Raw genomic sequence first — 18,478 nt, 5'->3', positions numbered from 1 at the left:
AACTGTTATAAACCATCATAGATCTTTCTTGCAAACAGCAATGTTCTAAAAGATTTTGTATTGACAGCCTTTCAATGTTCTGATCCACAGGTTCATTCATTGCACAGATGATTCTCCTGACCCAAATGTAAAGTATGAGGTAAGCTAAATTTGTATGTGGATAATTTTTTAACCAGAAAGAAGTTGTGTTTGTGCATCATTCTTTAAAGTGTTACTAAACCCACAACCGTAAAATCAGTGTGTATATGCAGTAAAGCATGCTTGTTGTTCTCACTGTGGAACCTAAGTGGTTAATCCTCCACATTATCTAAAAAGACTGTTTAATCCTTTCTTCTCTGATCCTCCCCTTCTACTGTCCCCAATCCATTTGCTGATAGTACAGAGCTCTAGGAGCCACTCTGCACATGCTCAGTTTAGTGTGTATGGCTAGCGAGTTTATTTTGCTTTTTTTTTTTTTCTTCTTTGGGAGAGGGCATGTGATCAGCACAGGGCCAATTAGCACTGTCCAGACAGAGGGTCATGGGTCATTCAGCCTCATAGGACAGTTGGAGGAGAATAATTACTTCTCCTTTTACAAGATTTAACCAGTGCTCAGCTGGACACTGATGGAAGTCACAAGGCTGCTTTATACTACTTATGAGAAAAGGTATTTAGCAGTTTATATTTACTAAAATTATTGCATTTCCATGTTCTGTGTACTGTGGGAGACCAGATAGAGTGAATGCGGGGTCCTGGGTTTAGTAACACTTTGAACTTGTACTTCTTCAGTTTGAAGAGAATGTATAGTGTATTTTGTTTTAATTTGCTTGTTTGTCCTTGAACCACAATTGCAAGGATGAGAATGTATTTTTGTCAGCATAATTTGGTCTCAGCATCATTTGGTAAATTGCTCACTTTTTGAATTGTAACCACCTTGCAACTTTCCAAATACTTATTTGGGGGGATGTATTAGAATGTTTGTACAGTATATTTTTTTTATTATGTTCAGGAATAAAACATTAAATATTCAGGAAACACTGCTTTGCTGAAACAAAGACTGCACCCCCTCTTTTTTTTTTTTTTCATTGTAGGACTCCATATAGAACTTTAATTTGAGAGAGACAGTCACAAATAAAGAATCCACTGCTGTTCTCTCCCTTTAGAAAGCTTGAAATGCTATGCAAGCCCAATGACAATATATAAAAATGTATTTTAACATAAAGATGTATAAATAAAGAAATCATCAGTTATATAAATACAATAAATAAAGTATGCTTTAAAACCTTAATAATTATCAAAATCGTAACACCATTCTTTATAAATATTAAATTAGGTTTTCCATTATAGCATTGAAATAATATTGGTAGATTGTGTATTAACTTGGCTGTAATTCAAGTATTTGCTTCCCTGTCTGATCTGAATGAAAATGACCACCAGTGTTATGACCATGTCAAAGCTACAACTGATAATTTCAGATAAAACAGATAATCCTGTATAATAATGCCAGTGTTGAAAAAGGTATAGAAGTTAATACACGTGGGCATTATGGACCTGCAGTTAGAAATTAAGTGGAAAAATGCTTTGTTGGTTTTTGTGTAAACAGCAACCTCCTCAATGTGTATATGTTCTACAGCCAGCCAAAATAGCACTTATACAGTATACATAGATGATACCAGCTGCACTTTGTTACTAAAGCTGACTATACACTATACAATCTGGAGAAATTCTTTTGGCAAATCAAGATGACAGCTTTAAATCCTGCATCTGTGAAAACGTGAAGTTAGCAATGCTAATAACCTCAGAGCTTCACTTAAAATATGAAGAAAATTAAAGCCATCATGCCACAGAAATGTGCCCTAGGAAACAGCCTTTTGGAATGAAATTGTGAAAATTGTTTTGAAATACTAAATGTTAATGATGGAGATATAGAGGGACTTCAATACCTTAAAAAAAATATTTTACGGAGTAAAGGTAAAAAAAAGAGTAAAGAAATGAAAGAAGGATGTACAAAAAAAAAAACCACAGGCCTTATGACAGCTTAATTAGAGGGCAGAGGGCAGGTAGAAAAGACAAGGATCAGCATTACAGCAATATTTGAACAGAAGATAAGCTTCAGTATAACTGTGGAGCCGGAAGGCTACTGATTGAACTATAATTTTATCTTCTTTTGAAACTAGTTAAGATTCTCACCAAATATTTCTAACAAGTGTAAGGTAAACAGGAAAATTGCCAAATGACCAAAGTAGAGTTTGCGTACCTAAGGAACAGACAGCCTAAGAAACTATTGTACCGCTTCCTTATTGGCACACAACAGTAAGGTAACATAAGAGATTGTAAAAAAAAGGATATTTATATATAGAGAATTGCCCAGTTTACAGTCAGGTTTCAATTAACAGGTCATATGCTCCTGTTAATTGAAAAAGCAGATCGCTACCAGAAATTGCCATGTGCTTTATTGACTTCAATAAAGTCTTTTATTTGTGAGGATCATGTCAAAATATGGAAACTCCTCAGGACAGGGAATCCACCAGAATATCAGATTATTATTATATAAAAGGTACCTCCGTTTTGAAGCTACAGTGATGACAGAGCATGGTGAAACAGGCCAGGTTTTCTACTGAATGGGAACACTGCAAAAAAGCATGTATTGCGTTTTTGCCGCGTTTTTGATGCGTTTTGGATTTTTTTTCTCCTTGTTGCTATGCTGATTTTAAACTCAAAGCGCACCAATGCAAAAATGCAATACATGCTTTTCTGCAGCATTCCCATTGAGGTCTGTAGATCCAAAAATGCAATGTTTTACGTGAAAAAAAGTTCCTGACCCTTTCCAAAATACGCACAGGGTGAAAACGCAGAGTCGTGAACCTGTCCCATAGGAAATCATGTTAACCTCCCTGGCGGTATTTCCAAGTGTAGCTTGGGGTAAAGTTTCAGCACCAAAAGCGGTAACCCCGAGCTACACTCTGGAATACCCTGCAGCATTGCTCCAGGATCCCTTCCGCACTTGCCTTGTCCTGCGGACCCACGATCTCCCCCCTGCAGTGTCCCTTGCAATGTCCTCCAGCCTCATATATTAGTTTCACCTTTAAGTTGCATTACTGAAATAAATGAACTTTTGCATGATATTCTAATTTTTTGAGTTTCACCTGTATATATATTGGAAATTACGTAGCTTTTACTTTCTGACTGCCTATCACATTTCTTGAGGTGCTAAAATGCCAGGGCAGTACAACCCCCCATGAACTCTTTTTGGAAAGTAGACACCCCAAGGATTTTGCAGAGAGGCATGTTGAGTCCATGGAACCTTTTTGTTTTTGCCACAAATTTTTTGAATATGACAATTTTTTTTCGCACAAAGCTGTCACTTTAATGATATATTGCTCATGCATGCCATGGGTATATGTGGAATAACACCCCAAAACACATTCTTCTACTTCTCCCAAGAATGGGAATACCACCTTTGAGAGGCTTTTTGGCAGCCTAGCTACATAACAGCCCCCAAATACAATGACCACCTCCAGGCTTTCAAATGGCATATTTCCTCATATCACTTTCCCACTACCTATCACAGTTTCAGAGGATGTAAAATGCCAGGATAGTACAAACACCCCCCCCCCCCCCCCAAAGTACCCCTTTTTGGAAAGTAGACACCCCAAGGAATCTGATAAGAGGCATGGTGAGTATTTTTGTCACAGGGTTTTGAAAAAGAGGAAAAGAAAAGAAAAACATGTGGCAACAAATGAGTTCTGCAAATAGCTTGGAGTGTTTACTTTCCAAAAAGGGGTCATTTGGAGGGGTTGCTCTTACTATCCTGGCATTTCAGGGCCAACATTAGAAGCTTATGCCACACATCACCCACTCTTGAAGACCAAGCCTTTTCTGACACTTTGCTCACATGAAAAAACTGTTTTTTTGCTAGAAAATTATTTTGAACCCCCCAAACATATATTTTTTTTTAAAGCAGAGGCCCTAGAGAATAAAACGGTGGGTGTTGAAATTTTTAACATCACACAGTATTTGTGCAGCGATTTTTGAAACGCAAATCTTTTGAGAAAAATACACTTTGTAGAATTTTAATGCAGAAAAACACAATTGTTTGAGAAAATATAAAAGATCTTACGTTGAGTAAATTGATACCAAACATGACATGCTTTAAAATTGCACATGCCCCTGCAATGGCAACAAAATACATACATGTTTATTATCGATAGACGATGCTTTAAAAATTATATTTACCAATTTATATTTATAGTCACCAATTTATATTTACACAGGAGTTTTAGTGCTACAATTACTGCCTTTGATCTGACGTTCGTGGCGATACCTCACATGCATGGCGCAACCGCTGTTTACATACCGGCACGGGGTCAACGCTTGTGCACGCAAGTGCGTGAATGCAGGGGGGGCAGGGTGCTTTTTTGTTTTTGTTTTCTTTTGTTATTTTTGATTTGTTTTATTATTTTTACACTGTCCCTTTCATTTTTTAAATCCTTTTTAATACTGTCACAGGGAATGCAAATATCCCCTATTACTTCAATGGGCATTGTCATAGATTCTTTTTTTGTGAAATCTGGGGTCTATCAGACTCCTAGATATCTCCTCTGCTCTTACATCATCTAATCTCACCAAGAACTGTGTGATCAGATGCTTTCCCAATTTACAAATGGCACTGTTTATATCCTGCAAAACTGAAGTGATGAAATGCTTGTAGCTTTTGATTTCTTAGACTATAGAGATGGTTGGAGTCATTCTGGTCTCTGACCAGCTCTATGGTCAGCCAGCGAAACTTCCGGCAGCATTCTCGGATTCCCCTGTGGGACAGGTGAGCCCAAGAAAACTGGAAGGCAATTCAGCAGCTAATTGGTCACTAGGATTGCTTTTACATGAAAGCTGACCGCCAACTGAAAAAAACAATACCAGGATGATGCCTGTAGCTGCAGGCATCATCCTGGTATAACCACGCAAAGTCCAGCGACGTACCAGTACATTGCTGGTCCATTTTGGGCATATATGTACCAGCAGAGAACACGGGCATACGATAAATTGGCTCTGTGGATCAATATGACCACAATTCATTCTTTTTTGTAATGCCAAAGTTGAGGATTAGGCCCAAAAGAGTTTTCAATTCGTAAACCGTGATAGGTCTCCATGTGAATTGTCTGGCAAGAGCTGAATTTGGGTGCGCGGAGATGTATTGTTGTGCGTATAAATTGCCTTGGCCCACAAGCAATTGATACAAATCTTCCGTGAAAAACAGCGGAGAGGCTAAATGCTAGTGCTGGCAGAGAACGGGACCGATCCTACTAACTCGTTTTTGGAGACACTATACAGTACAAAGAAGGCACTAGTATAGTTCTGTATGTGATCAATATCTTGATCAAACACTATACTAGTAATAGCGGTGATCAGCGACATATAGTGTGTGGGCAATCTAACGCTAGCTAACCCTGGCTGGGTGGGGCGCTTACAGACCCTGATGCTATCTGATGTCGCTAGTGGCAGGAATACAGTGATCAGTGAAAAATTCTATACACTGACACTGTACTAATGGCACTGGATTGGGTGACAGGCTGAACAAAGGGTTAATAGGTGTGTAGGTAGGTAGGTGTGTCCCCGTTCGTCCCAGGACTGGCGGGGGCGCAGGTGCGTTCACAGCCCAAAATAGGAAGTGACGCAAGATTACGTTGCTTTGCCAAGAGCTGCTACTTGCCCGCAAAATGTAGATAAGGCGTTGGCAAGTAGTTAGAAATTTTTTTTTTTTTTTCTCAATATTGTATTTTTTTTAATACTTTTATCAGAATAGTACAATGTTACCATAGTAACTTTGTACTACTGTGGGGGCTGATCAGGGATTTTTTTTTTGTTTGTTTTTACACTTTGCTTTGCAGGAGAAATAGAGTTAATTTCTCCTGCAATGCAAAGCTTGCTGTCATGAACCTAACTCATTCATGAAGTGAATAGTGATCTGTTATTGGCTGGAGCTGGTCTCATGGTACAGGGTGCTGTGATTGGCCCCATGTATCATGTGACAGCTTTGGGCCAATCACAGCTCACTAAGAAGGGGAGCAGAGCTGTTATGAATGAGATTGATTCATAACATTTTTGTTACATGTTCTACCGATACCTTACATTTGTACAAATGGCATTGACAAAAAAAGGAATATTAAAAACCTCTGATCAATTTTTGCAAATAAAATTGCTTTCTGGGAAGTTGCAGTGATCAAATCTGTCTTTTTACATTAGAAGTATGCAAATTATATATATATATATATATATATATATATATATATATATATATATATATATATATTTATATTTCTCTAGACAGGCAATCACTGGTAGTGGGTTTTCAGGCCACTTCCATTTCTGGCTCTTATTAAAGTCTCACACACTGTGACTCTCTGAAGTTGTATGACAAGTACAGCATGAGCTTAAGTGACAATTATGGTGAGTGGATATAGATGTGAGGTTTTGGGAATAATTGGTAAGTATGAGCAACATTTTAAAGGCACATTGCTATTTAGAAATTCCTAGCATTCTGGCAGCGGTTATTTCAGAATTAAAGATTTTTTTCTTTTTTAAAATTGAATGCTTCAACGATGAACCCAAAAATGCTTTGATATTTTTTTAATGAAAATCTAAAAATGTTATACTTACCTGCTCTGTGCAGTGGTATTGTACAGAGTAGCCCCTTACCTCAGCAAGCAGTCTGAGGAGGGGCAGCCATGCGAGCACGCTCCCAAGCCAGGCTGTGTGCATCTACAGATACACACAGTGCAGCTTTGCCACACACGCCCACTCTCCCCCACAGTATTTGACTGACAGCAGCAGGAACCAATTGCTTCTGCTGCTCTCAGAGTCTCCTGTGAGAAGAGGGAGAGTGAGCAGTGGCACTACAAACAAAAGAGCACTAGATCCAGAGATGACTACGTGTTTAGGGATGGGGTTAGGAGAACAGATAGTGGAAAGTTTTTTTACCTTAGTGAAAAGAATGCATTAAGGTAAAAACCTTTTGAGTTTGTAACCACTTTAAAAAACGCACACGTCTATTTTTTGTCATGTGTTATGTAAACTGGAAGATAATTGTTAACCAAAAAAGTGCTGGAAAATATGGATTTAATTTTATTTTTCCTTTGTTGTCATTCATTCCTAGAGTCACATGAACATTTGTTACTGTACCTGCACAAAATCTGCATGTATTTAACCACTTGCCCTCCTGAGGATTTATCTCCCCTTCCATGCCATTTTTAGCGATACGGTGCTGTGGTACTTTAACTGACAATTGCGCGGTCATGCAACACTGTACAAAATAAAATTTGTTCTTTTTTTTCCCCACAAATAGAGCTTTCTTATTTGATCACCTGTGCACTTTTTATTTTTTTTGCGCTATAAACAAGAAAAACTATTTTGAAAAAATGTATATATATTTTTGACTTTTTGCTATAAAATACATCCAATAAAAAATGTAAAAAATATAATTTCTTCATAAATTTAGGCCAAAATGTATTCTGCTACGGTTTTTTTTAAAATTCCCAATAAGTGTATTTTAATTGGTTTACGTGAAAGTTACATCTACAAATGGTGGTATATATAGGAATTTTTTATTTTTTTCATACTAGTAATGGGGGCGATCAGCGACTTATAGTGGGACAGCAGGAGGCATTCTGACACTGTGTGGGACCCGGTGCATGACATCCCCAGCAGCCAATAGCGACATGAGTAGGGTGCACGCCCCCTACCTGGAAATGCAAATCACGTATATATACATGATTTTGCGCAGCCCTGTAGCAGTACTATAGGGCGGAGGGCAACTGGTTAATATATGGTTACAGAATATACTTTCATTTTATAACATCAGTGTTGTAATAGCAATAAAAACAGTAGTTATATTTTGACAATCCGATATAAGCTTGAAAAATCCCCTTTCATGCTGTGAGTTCTGTCTGTCTACTGGTCACCTCTTTCCACAACTTCCTGGATTACCTGCATGCTTTGTAGCTTTTCCTCTACTGTTTAATTTTGATTTCTAAGAACTACATATCCCATGGTACCTTGCTGTGTGCAAGCAGTGACTGCTGTACTGACTCCACCTCCTGAAACTCCTCCTCTCAGCACCTCTGTAGATCAGAAGGCAGCCTCTATGAAATGTGTGACACAGCAGTGCCTACTTAGAGGGCATAGTAAATACTTGTCTTGGAGTTCAAGGAAGTAAATGTGTGGGATTCTTACACAAAGTAAGTTTAAAAACGTCATAATTGTTGAGATTAATATGATTAGGTCAGAAATAATTGAAATAAAATGTGGAATGAGTATATGATTTTACATTTTGACTATAGAAGCTATTTGAGCACTCTGCATTTAATGCAGTGATATGAATAGGCTCCATAGGAATGATTGAGTTTCCCTGCCTGGTGTCCCTTTTACTCTTGGAAAATATACAGATGTGAATGAGCCCCTAATGTAGGTTCAGCCTTCTTTCTGGTACACCCAATGCATATATGACCCCCCGACCTGTTAGTAACCAGGACAGAAAGTGAGAAATCTTGCTTACAAGGACATAGAACAGTAAAAAAGTCACAGAATCGAACTCTTCTCCACTGTGTCCAAATGACAGATTAGGCTGAAGTTGGACTTCAAGGACTTTTTTTATTTTTATTGAATTCAGAGTGATGGTTATATGTTAATATAAATTACTTAACCCATTCTATATGTCATGTAAATGTTTTCCCTTGTTTTGCAGCTGTTATATACATTTTGTATCATGCCTTATGAAGGACTCAAATTATTTAGTTGGCTAGAACCAGCTGTATAATTTTTATGTCATGTATGTCATTTGTAAATGCAGAAAGACTGAATGAGAAAATGTGCTGTTTTTTAGCCATGTTTAAATTCAATTATTTTAAAAGCAAATTTCCTATAAAACACTTTTTGTTTCTTTGCCAGACATGAGGGTGATGCTTTTCAGCACAACCACAGCTCTTATGACATATTTTTACAGAGAGAGAACTTTACAGAGATTTATTTAGTAACCAAGCAGACATCGGCTTTTACCATTATGCCTTCAATACTCTAAAGAAATGTAATTGGTTGACATGTGCGAGTGTGTATCATTGTTGTTTGCACTACTCTGTTAATTATGAGTTATTTGTCTAACATTTTATAGATGTTCATCTTCTGTGAACAGCACTGTCAATTCCACATAGATATACTGTACTTCATAATGGACTGAATTTAAAGAACGTGGTTTAGATTCTTTTTTTTTTTTATTTCCCTCTAGCTTGTTCTAAGGAAATGGTGTGAGTTGATTCCAGGTGGAGAATTTAGATGCTTTGTTAAAGAAAACAAACTAATAGGTAAGCTTTTCCAACCCCAGGAGCACTCCATATTGGATTTAACCGTTTAACTATCTGGAAGTTTTTTCCTTTCATCAATATGTAACATTTGGTTATGTTCACGTTTCCCTAAGATGCATAAACTTCATCTTCTATTTTCTTAGGGTGTACCACTGCATTTCAACCCTTCTTAATTTGCACACAACGAATATTTGCATTACCCATACCTGTTTTACAGTGTGTAACAAACCACAGATGCACAGGCTACATTCTGAGAAATAAACTCTTTTTAATTACTATATTTTATTAAAAAGTAATGGATACTTACATTTCAGGTTGAAGCCTAGGCATGCATATGAATATTGCCATGTTCTACTGTATATTTACTTATATTTGTTTAAATGGTGTTTTGGTTGCTCTTTGGCTCGTGTTCATGTGATGATTTCCAACTGTGTTTAAGTTTGAACATGTGTGTAAAATAAATGTATTTCTTTAAAATATGTCAGTTACGTGTTTTGCTGAGTTTGGGAAATGTTGCTCTTTAATGTTTATAATAACAAAAATATGAATGTTTAAGTTTGTAAAAATGTTGTTCTGTGAAACAATCAAAGATTTAGATTTGACTAAGCACACACACATACACACACACTTATCTCAACACTTTGTTTTAGAGGTCAGCCAATGAACTACAAGTCCCGACATTGCGGCTGTCGGTTTGTAGTACTCAGTGAACTACCATGACGTTGTGGAGTGCCGTGGTTGTTCGTTGATTTTTTCCTGTCAGTATATCTGCTTGCTTGTACATCCTGTATGGGCAAGCAGATATACTGACAGGTCTGCAGGAGACCTGCACGACACCAGCAATCTGCTGATTGCTGGTGCAATGCTTTAGAGGGTTTAGAAACAAAAAATAATCAATGCACATTTTCTACCTGCAAAAAAATGTGCATTTATTATTTTTGAGAAAGGTAAACTTGTCAACTTATCCTTTAATGCTCCAAGAATCATTCAAGTGAATCTGGTGAAGTGTTCGTGTGATGCATGCAACACGTGTGCATTTTTTTGATGGTTTTAATGTATTTCAGGCCTGGTTCACAAAAGTGCAGTTTGCGTTTTGTCTGTTTTGCAGTGCGTTTTGCATTTTTGCACGTGCATTTTTCTTGCATTTTATTAATGCGTTTTGTGTTTTTTGAATGTTTTTATTTATTTTTTGGGCAACTTGTTGCTGGGCAGATTCAAAATGCATCAAAAACATGGCAAATGCATAAAAAATGCACTACGTGTGTTTTCTGCAGCGTCTTCATTGAAGTCTTGAAAAGTAACATTTTGTTTTTTTTAAAAGTCCCTGACCCTTTCCAAAAACTCAGCAGCTCAAAAAAGCATAGGTGTGAACACTTTCCATAGGAAACCATGTTAAATGGACTGTAGTGCGTTTCTTCAAAAAGCACTAAAAAACGCATCGGTGTGAACGGAGCCTTAAAGGTCAACTTATCCGTTAATGGTTACCTAAACTGTCCACTTCAGATGGATGAATTAGATACTGCTTACAACGAATACGTGTTCATACTAGAATTAGCTACACTCCAGAGATTTGCTCTTGGGTAATATATAATCTTTGTTTTTAATATTTATGCAGAGTTGATATAGAGCACAAGTGTAGCTCAATATAAATACACACCAATTGCAGTCTATTTGTTGAATACAAAAATAGATAAGTGTGAAATCAGAATTGCAATCTGCTTTCCATAGATAATATACAGTAGATATTTGTTGCTTATCTGCTGTATTGTTCTGCTTAGACAGCTTAAGCCAACCATCGATGCAGCGAATCTTGTCCAGTTCAGCAGGGACACTCCGAGATTCGATCCATCTATCGTTTTCAGTACAACCAGCCTGTGGGATTTTTTGCATTTGATTACTGCTAGCAGATATAGCTGCCAGCAGTAATCATTATGATTTGCTGGCAGGGAATGCTCTCTGCCGGCAGAAAACAATAGCACTGCGGCAGCGATTTCCCCAATCAATACTGACTGTGTCCCCCCTCTACATAAAAGCTGGTGCTGACAGCAAGTCATGTAACTGGACTCAAGCGATCTCAGAATAGGTAAGTATAGATATCTTTCTTTTTACAGGGTATAAAGATCAGGCTTAGAATGAAGGTGGGAGTAGATTTAAGTTTTAGTTTCCAATTAAGGTTTTGATCTCCAATTTAAGCTAGCCATATGTTAGTAGATTTTCATAAGAATGTTTGTACAAATAATCGTACAAAAATTTGTAGGAAAATTCTCAGTACTTTCATCAGCTTGACAAATATTGCTCAAAAGTACTTAGAAATGTTGTTTACTTTTAACAATTGATTTTGGAATGAATGGACTTTTTTGGACAAAAACTACATAAACTGTTAGTAATTTGTTCATTCAAGAAAAGAAAAAAAATATCCTGCTGCTTCATATTTTTTATTATCTCCTGATAGAATAGAGTCTTGGGGGCAAGCTGCACATGCTTAGTGTTGTGTGTATTGCTAGAGAGTTTTTGTTTTGTTTTTTTCTTGTGAGAGTGCATGCGATCAGCACAGGGCTAATCAGCACTGTCCAGACAGAGGCTCAGGGGTTCTGCAGTCTCATAGGACACTGAAAGGAGAAGGAAAACAAGTAACAAGACTGCTATATACTGCTGATGGGAAAAGGTATTTAGCAGTTTATATTTACTAAAATAATTGCATTTCCATGTTCTGTGTACTGTGGAAGACCAGATATAGTGAATGCAGGGTCCTGGGTTTAGTAACACTTTAAGGCTGGCCATACTTGGTTTTTATTTTAATTTCTTTCTTTTTGGAGGTTGATGCAGGAATTATTTTGCTGGGACATTGGGGTCATTTCACTAAAGGTTACCACATGAGTCATTTGCATAAAATATTGCATGCGTTAAAAAATTGCTCAATTCACGCAAAACATGAACGATTATGCAGTGTTTAATTTATAAGAATGTGTCAGTAAATATTGCAAAAACCAATTGTTAAGGTCATTTCATAAATGGAAAAGGAAGTTAAAAAAGGCGTGATAATTATCTCCAGGGTTTTGCTGGCGGTATCATAGGCGATGAGGGTGTTGGAGTCTGGTTGCAGAGAGAGCCATAGAGGTGTCTGAGTGCAATCTGCTGCAGTTTAACCTCCCTGAGGAGGATTAGAAGGAAGAGAAGAGTTGTCATAATGGCACCCAGGCATTTTCCTGAGCGCACTTTATTGGATGACTTCAGATGTTGAAGCCCTGAAAAAGTTTAGTCTGATGTAGGACCTCATTCTCGCCCTTTACGTTAGATTGCGTTTTGTGTTGGAGACCACCACCCAGCAATACCTGACATGACAAAATTGTTAGCGGTGCTCCATTTCCTGGAAAAAGCCTCCTTCCAAAGGGTTGCTGGTGAATTGATAGGAATGTCGCATGCTTCTTTTTCTCGTGTACTGGGAAGAATTCTACCTGATTTCCATAGCATAGCGGCTACCTACATATATATATTCCAACATCACGCCAAGAGGGGGATCAAATCAGAATTGGATTTTATACTATGACATCAATCCCCAATGTATTGGGTGCAATAGATTGCACATGTCCCTTTATTCTGTATGTTGTACACAGGCACATGTGATACAGTTGCAAGAAAAAGTATGTGAACCCCTTGGGATTACGTGGAGTTTTGCATAAATTGGGCTCTGAACGTCATCTAAGTCACAACAATAGAAGAACACAGTCTGCTGAACATAATACTACACAAACATTAGATGTTGCCATGGTTTAATTGCACATAACATGTAAACATTCACAGTGCAGGGAGGAAAAAGTATGTGAGGCCCTAGCTTAATGAGTTCTCCCAGAGCTAATTGGAGCCAGAAGTGAGCCAACCTTGACTCCAATCAGTGTGATGATATTGGATGTTTTTGCTGACAGCTGTCCTGCCCTTAAAAAACACACACCTGTTTCGGGTTTACTGGTTTCAAGAAGCACTGTCTGATGTGAACCATGCCTCCCAGAAAAGAGCTCTCAGAAGACCTACGATCAAGAATTGTTGACTTGCATGAAGCTGGAAAGGGTTACAAAAGTATCTCCAAAAGCCTTGATGTTCATGTGTCCACGGTAAGACAGACTGTCTGCAAATGGAGAAAGTTTAGCACTGTTGCTACTCTCCCTAGGCGTGGTCGTCCTGTAAAAATGACTGCAAGAGCACAGCGCAGAATGCTGCATGAGGTAAAGAAGAATCCCAGAGATTCAGTTAAAGACCTACAGAAATCTCTGGCACATGCTAACATTTTTGTTAACACATCTACAATAACGAAAACATTAAACAAGAATGGAGTACATGGGAGGACACCACGGAGGTAAATTAATATTGCAGCACGTTTGAAGTTTGTAAAGGAGCACCTGGATGTTCCACAGCACTACTGGCAAAACATACTGTGGACAGATGAAACCAAGATTGAGTTGTTTGGGCAGAACACACAACACTAACTGTGGAGAAAAAAAGGCACAGCACACCAACATCAAAACCTCATCCCCACTGTAAAACATGGCAGAGGGAGCATCATGGTTTGGGGCTGCTTTGCTGGCTCAGGGCCTGGACGGATTGTTGTCATTGGTGGGAAAATGAATTCCAGAGTCTATCAAGACATTTTGCAGGAAAACGTACGACCATCTGTCCGCCAACTGAAGCTCCGCAGAGGATGGGTGATGCAACAGGACAATGACCCAAAGCATACAAGTAATTCAACAAAACAATGGCTGCAACAGCACAGAATACGCCTTCTGGAGTGGCCCAGTCAGAGTCCTGACCTCAACCAGATTGAAATGCTGTGGCATGACCTTAAGAGAGCGATTCACACCTGACATCCCAAGAATATTGCAACACTGAAACAGTTTTGCGAAGAGGAGTGGTCCAAAATTACTCCAGATTGTTGTGCAGGTCTGATCTGCAACTACAGGAAACGTTTGGTTGAGGTTATTGCTGCCAAAGAAGGGTCAACCAGTTATTAAGTCCAAAGGTTCACATACTTTTTCCTCCCTGCACTGTGAATGTTTACATGTTATGTGCAATTAAACCATGGCAACATCTAATGTTTGTGTAGTATTATGTTCAGCAGACTGTGTTCTTCTATTGTTGTGACTTAGATGACGTTCAGAGCACATTTTATGCCCAATTCATGCAAAACTCCACGTAATCCCAAGGGGTTCACATACTTTTTCTTGCAACTGTAAAAGACAGAACACTAATATGCGCTAATTATTGCATTAAGGACTCTTTACCACATGCGTTATTTAACAAAAATTGAGTCATTTTACTGCCTTTTTTAATAGTTATTTAACTCTTAGTAAATTGACCCTTGTATGTTTAGAATACACTGATCAGTGCCTGCAGTTGTTGATCACTGGATTTTTTTTTTTCAACCTGTCAATCTTGCATCTTTTTCTGTTTTGTCTGCCTTATGCTATCCTCACTGATGCTGCACATTTTTAAAGAAAGGTCATGTTGACACAGCTGCATTATTCAGCATGCTGGTGTGAACTCATTTCTCAGTGACAGTCAGTGACAAGTATTTAAAAAATTCAGTGGCATCAATGCAAAAATATGATGACAGTGCTATGAATAACATTTTAACCAGACTGATGTTCACTGACAAGCAGTATATGTACCTTGCTCCAGCATTGTCGTGTCAACTCTTAAGTACATCCTCACAGTGCTAGTTGCTTGATGACTCAGATGTGAACTTTCCTTGTGGAGTAAGTAAGAGTATACCATTATATAGCTAATTTAGTTGGGAAGTTTTTAATACCATAGTCATTTCTTGTGTTTGTAACATGCACTATTGCACATAAGCATCAATCCAGCAGGCTGTGCAGCCTTTTAACATGACATCTGTGCCTATGGGGCTGTAATGAGTATGTAAAAACTGGCTTGGCTGAAGGTGTTCTATTTTAATCTTAATTCTCTGGATTCATACTTTTTTTTTTTTTTTCTTCAGAATTTCTTTTTTCCCTATTTTTAACTGAATAACCTCTATTTTACTGACTCAGCTGTAACTGAAGTGGGCACTGCCACTTAGAGTAGCTAACTCAACTGTCACCTACCTATATATTGAACCAGAGCACCCCGATCATGCATGTTATGTTATAATAAGTTTATCCATAGCAGTGTGGAGCACTGGACAACTTCTTCTGAGTACTGATTAAAGTTTAAGGTTTTGTGGGTTTCCCTTTAAGCAGCTCACTAGTGGACAGATTCCATAAAGCAATTCCTATTTCAATCGCTGCCTACAAATTCATGGAAAAAAGTGCCAAGCACAAGGTCTGTGTAAGTCCAAAATAAATTGTATTCAGAAGATTTATACTGTAAAAATGGGCAACTAATTTTGGGTGTTCTTTTGTAAACTGCTAATCCAAGTTAAAAGATAAAAACAATATAGTTAAACCCATCCAAGCTCCTCCACTTCGTTTTTGCTGTGCAAGGTGACAATATTGAGTTGTTTACTTTAATTGCCCATATATGAGGGGCGTTCAAGTCAAATTGGGCCTTTTAATTTACAGTTATAAAAAGGGATGCTAGAGTGGTGGTGCTACATGCATTAGTAAGTGGCAAGTGTGTCCTATTACTGATATGCGGCGCACATGTCTCGAGCCAGTCCAGAGACCATTAATCAAGATGGCAGACAACAGTGTTAGTGCGGGCATGGAAAAGCATGTAGTGATTAAGTTTCTTGTGAACGAAGGTGTAAAACCTGCAGAAGACTTCAAGCACACTATAGTGATGAGACACTCAGCCGCAGTAAGACATTTGCATGGTGTAAACGTTTCAAAGATGGCTGTACGTCTGTCAGTGACGATTTCAGCCGTGATGGTTCCCAGACCACAGCAGTCATTCCTGAAATTGTGAAATTGCACAAGAGATGAATTTCAGCACTGATGACGAAGTGAATCAGGCTGTCCTAGGATGGTTCAGGGATACTGACAAATCTTTCTATGCCGAAGCTTTCCAGGCATTATTTAAATGCTGGGATAAGTGTATAAATGTAACCGCAGAGAATGTCGAAAAATAAATGCAGTTTCCACTCCTTGAAATTTGTTATTTAATTATATAAACTCAAAAGTCCCGGTTTGACTTGAACACCCCTCATAAATCTGGGAATGTTGATACCTACAATTTAAGGGAATGGAATTTGCAAGGCTTTAAAACTGTGTAACACTTTTTTTATATTTATTACGGTTGTTAAGTTTATACATTTATAAAATGGATGCAGTCTAGAAAACAGATGATTGTTATGCATTACAAATTGCATTATAAATAATCCCTGATTATTATATCTGTTGTTCCATGTTTAGAAATTTGTGCTGGGAAAGAAGTTATTCCTTCTCCTAAAGCTTTTTGATTTGATTGTGCCATTTCTTATTCTGGTAAAACCTGGGCATGGATGGGCAGACATCTCATCAGGAGCAATGGGCGTTTGTAAGATCTGCCTGGAACAGTGACAAATGGCATCTGTTTGTGCAGTGATGGGTTTATTCCCTTTTTGCCCTGGGAATGATTGGAATCAATCACCAACCTAGTTTCAGAAGCAATGAACCTTTGGCTGCTCATTTGTGTTTCTTTGGAGAATAAGTCCCCTTTCACACAGGTGGTTAGATTTCAGCTTTTAGCTATGTTTAGAGGAACTCATTTACCGCAGCTATATGCAGACAATGCATCTTTATGGCTCCATTCACACACTGCGTTTAGTAACGTTTTCATAACATACAGTTTTATGTGTTTAGGAAAAATAAAGTTGATAGCATCCAGGAGCGATGTACTGCAGCTAACTGTACATAAACGCAGTTAATCGCAGTACAAAGAAAAAATAGGTAAACCGTTGCAGCCGCATGCAAATGCACGTAATCGCAGATAAACGCAGTGTACAAACACAAGTGATCTCTGTGTCAGGAGTTGTGGATTTTCAAAATAAAAATACAGGCCTATGAATTGATTCTCTCTCCATGTGTGTGCAGCATCTGTATCATGATGGTCTGAGCAATCTTCACTCTCTTGTTCCTGCAGAGACATCTGTTTACTATGGTTAACTCAAGGTTTACCACCATGTACTGTGCGTAGTGTCACAACTGTTCACTATGGCTGTCAGCCTCATTCACTGTGCAACAATTGCCTCATTTTCTAGCAAACACACAAAGAAATGCTGCATTTTAAAATGAACTTATCAAGGAAATATTTCAACTTTGCAGGTATATCACAAAGAGATTATACACAATATTATGATCACATCTGTAAGCAAAAAGAGGACATCCAAAGATCAATACAGAAATTCTTTAAAAAAAACATCCAGTACAATTTCTTTGATGAAGACTGTAAGTATTTAATATCAAACTTTCAGCATTTCTGATCATGTGTTGTCCATCCAAACTTTTTTTTTTTTTTAGTTTAGTGTAATGCAAATATTAGCTCTGTAGAAATGCCAGTGTCTATAATGGCTGTGTGTTGAGTTATTTTGATGGGACAGCAAATTTACACTGTTATACAAGCTGTACACTCACTACTTTACATTGTAGCAGTGTCATTTCTTCAGTGTTGTCACATGAAAAGATAGAATAAAATATTTACAAAAATGTGAGGGGTGTACTCACTTCTGTGAGATACTGTATACACAGACACACACCTTTTGCCTGCATTTCTATTTTAAACAGTGGGTTGTTTTACAAGGTAAGGGTTCTGATATATTTTAATTTCATCATGGTGGTTGTGTTCATGTTCCCAGGCTCAGATTTCCCATTGAAAAGTAACACGTATGTTTTTCACATTTTATACTGGGTTGCCTTGAGGTTTTGCATGGTTTTAAAAGGCTGCCAAGACTAAAAATGTTAAGAAACGCTCTTTAGACTAGTGTCTAGCACTCTGCTGCTATCACTTTAAAATATGTTTCAAAATAAGTTCAACTTTTCACAAAAAAAACAAAAGGTGAACTAAAATATCCTGGCCAACTCTCCAAAATCCTGCTGCACTTAGGAGCGGTGACGCTCTGTGCTGTCCTGATGCCTCAGATGCAGTTTTCATTCACGCGACTGCTGACCAATGAACGCTTGTCATTGAGCATTATAATGGATACTCACTCTGGGGCTGTGTATTGCAGTGTACAAACT

General features: G+C 37.9%; 1 protein-coding gene across 3 annotated transcripts in view; it reads left to right on the top strand.

The window, feature by feature from the left end:
- CDC123 (cell division cycle 123) overlaps nucleotides 1-18,478 on the top strand; it is an 87,859-nt gene that overhangs the window by 47,469 nt on the left and 21,912 nt on the right. For 2 of the 3 annotated variants that reach the window (XM_089686287.1, XM_089686281.1), the window contains exons 7-9: nucleotides 91-139; nucleotides 9,257-9,332; nucleotides 17,567-17,689. In XM_089686287.1, the coding sequence (XP_089542413.1) occupies nucleotides 91-139; nucleotides 9,257-9,332; nucleotides 17,567-17,689 (248 nt within the window). The remainder of the gene's footprint in view (nucleotides 1-90; nucleotides 140-9,256; nucleotides 9,333-17,566; nucleotides 17,690-18,478) is intronic. The other variant, XM_089686295.1, reaches the window with a different exon arrangement.

The sequence above is a fragment of the Staurois parvus genome, unplaced genomic scaffold, assembly GCF_062004578.1.
Source record: "Staurois parvus isolate SC_StPar_1 unplaced genomic scaffold, SC_StPar_1.0 ptg000019l, whole genome shotgun sequence".
Taxonomy (NCBI): domain Eukaryota; kingdom Metazoa; phylum Chordata; class Amphibia; order Anura; family Ranidae; genus Staurois; species Staurois parvus.
The sequence above is the reverse complement of the archived record's forward strand: the minus strand, read 5'-3'. Positions and strand labels throughout refer to the sequence as shown.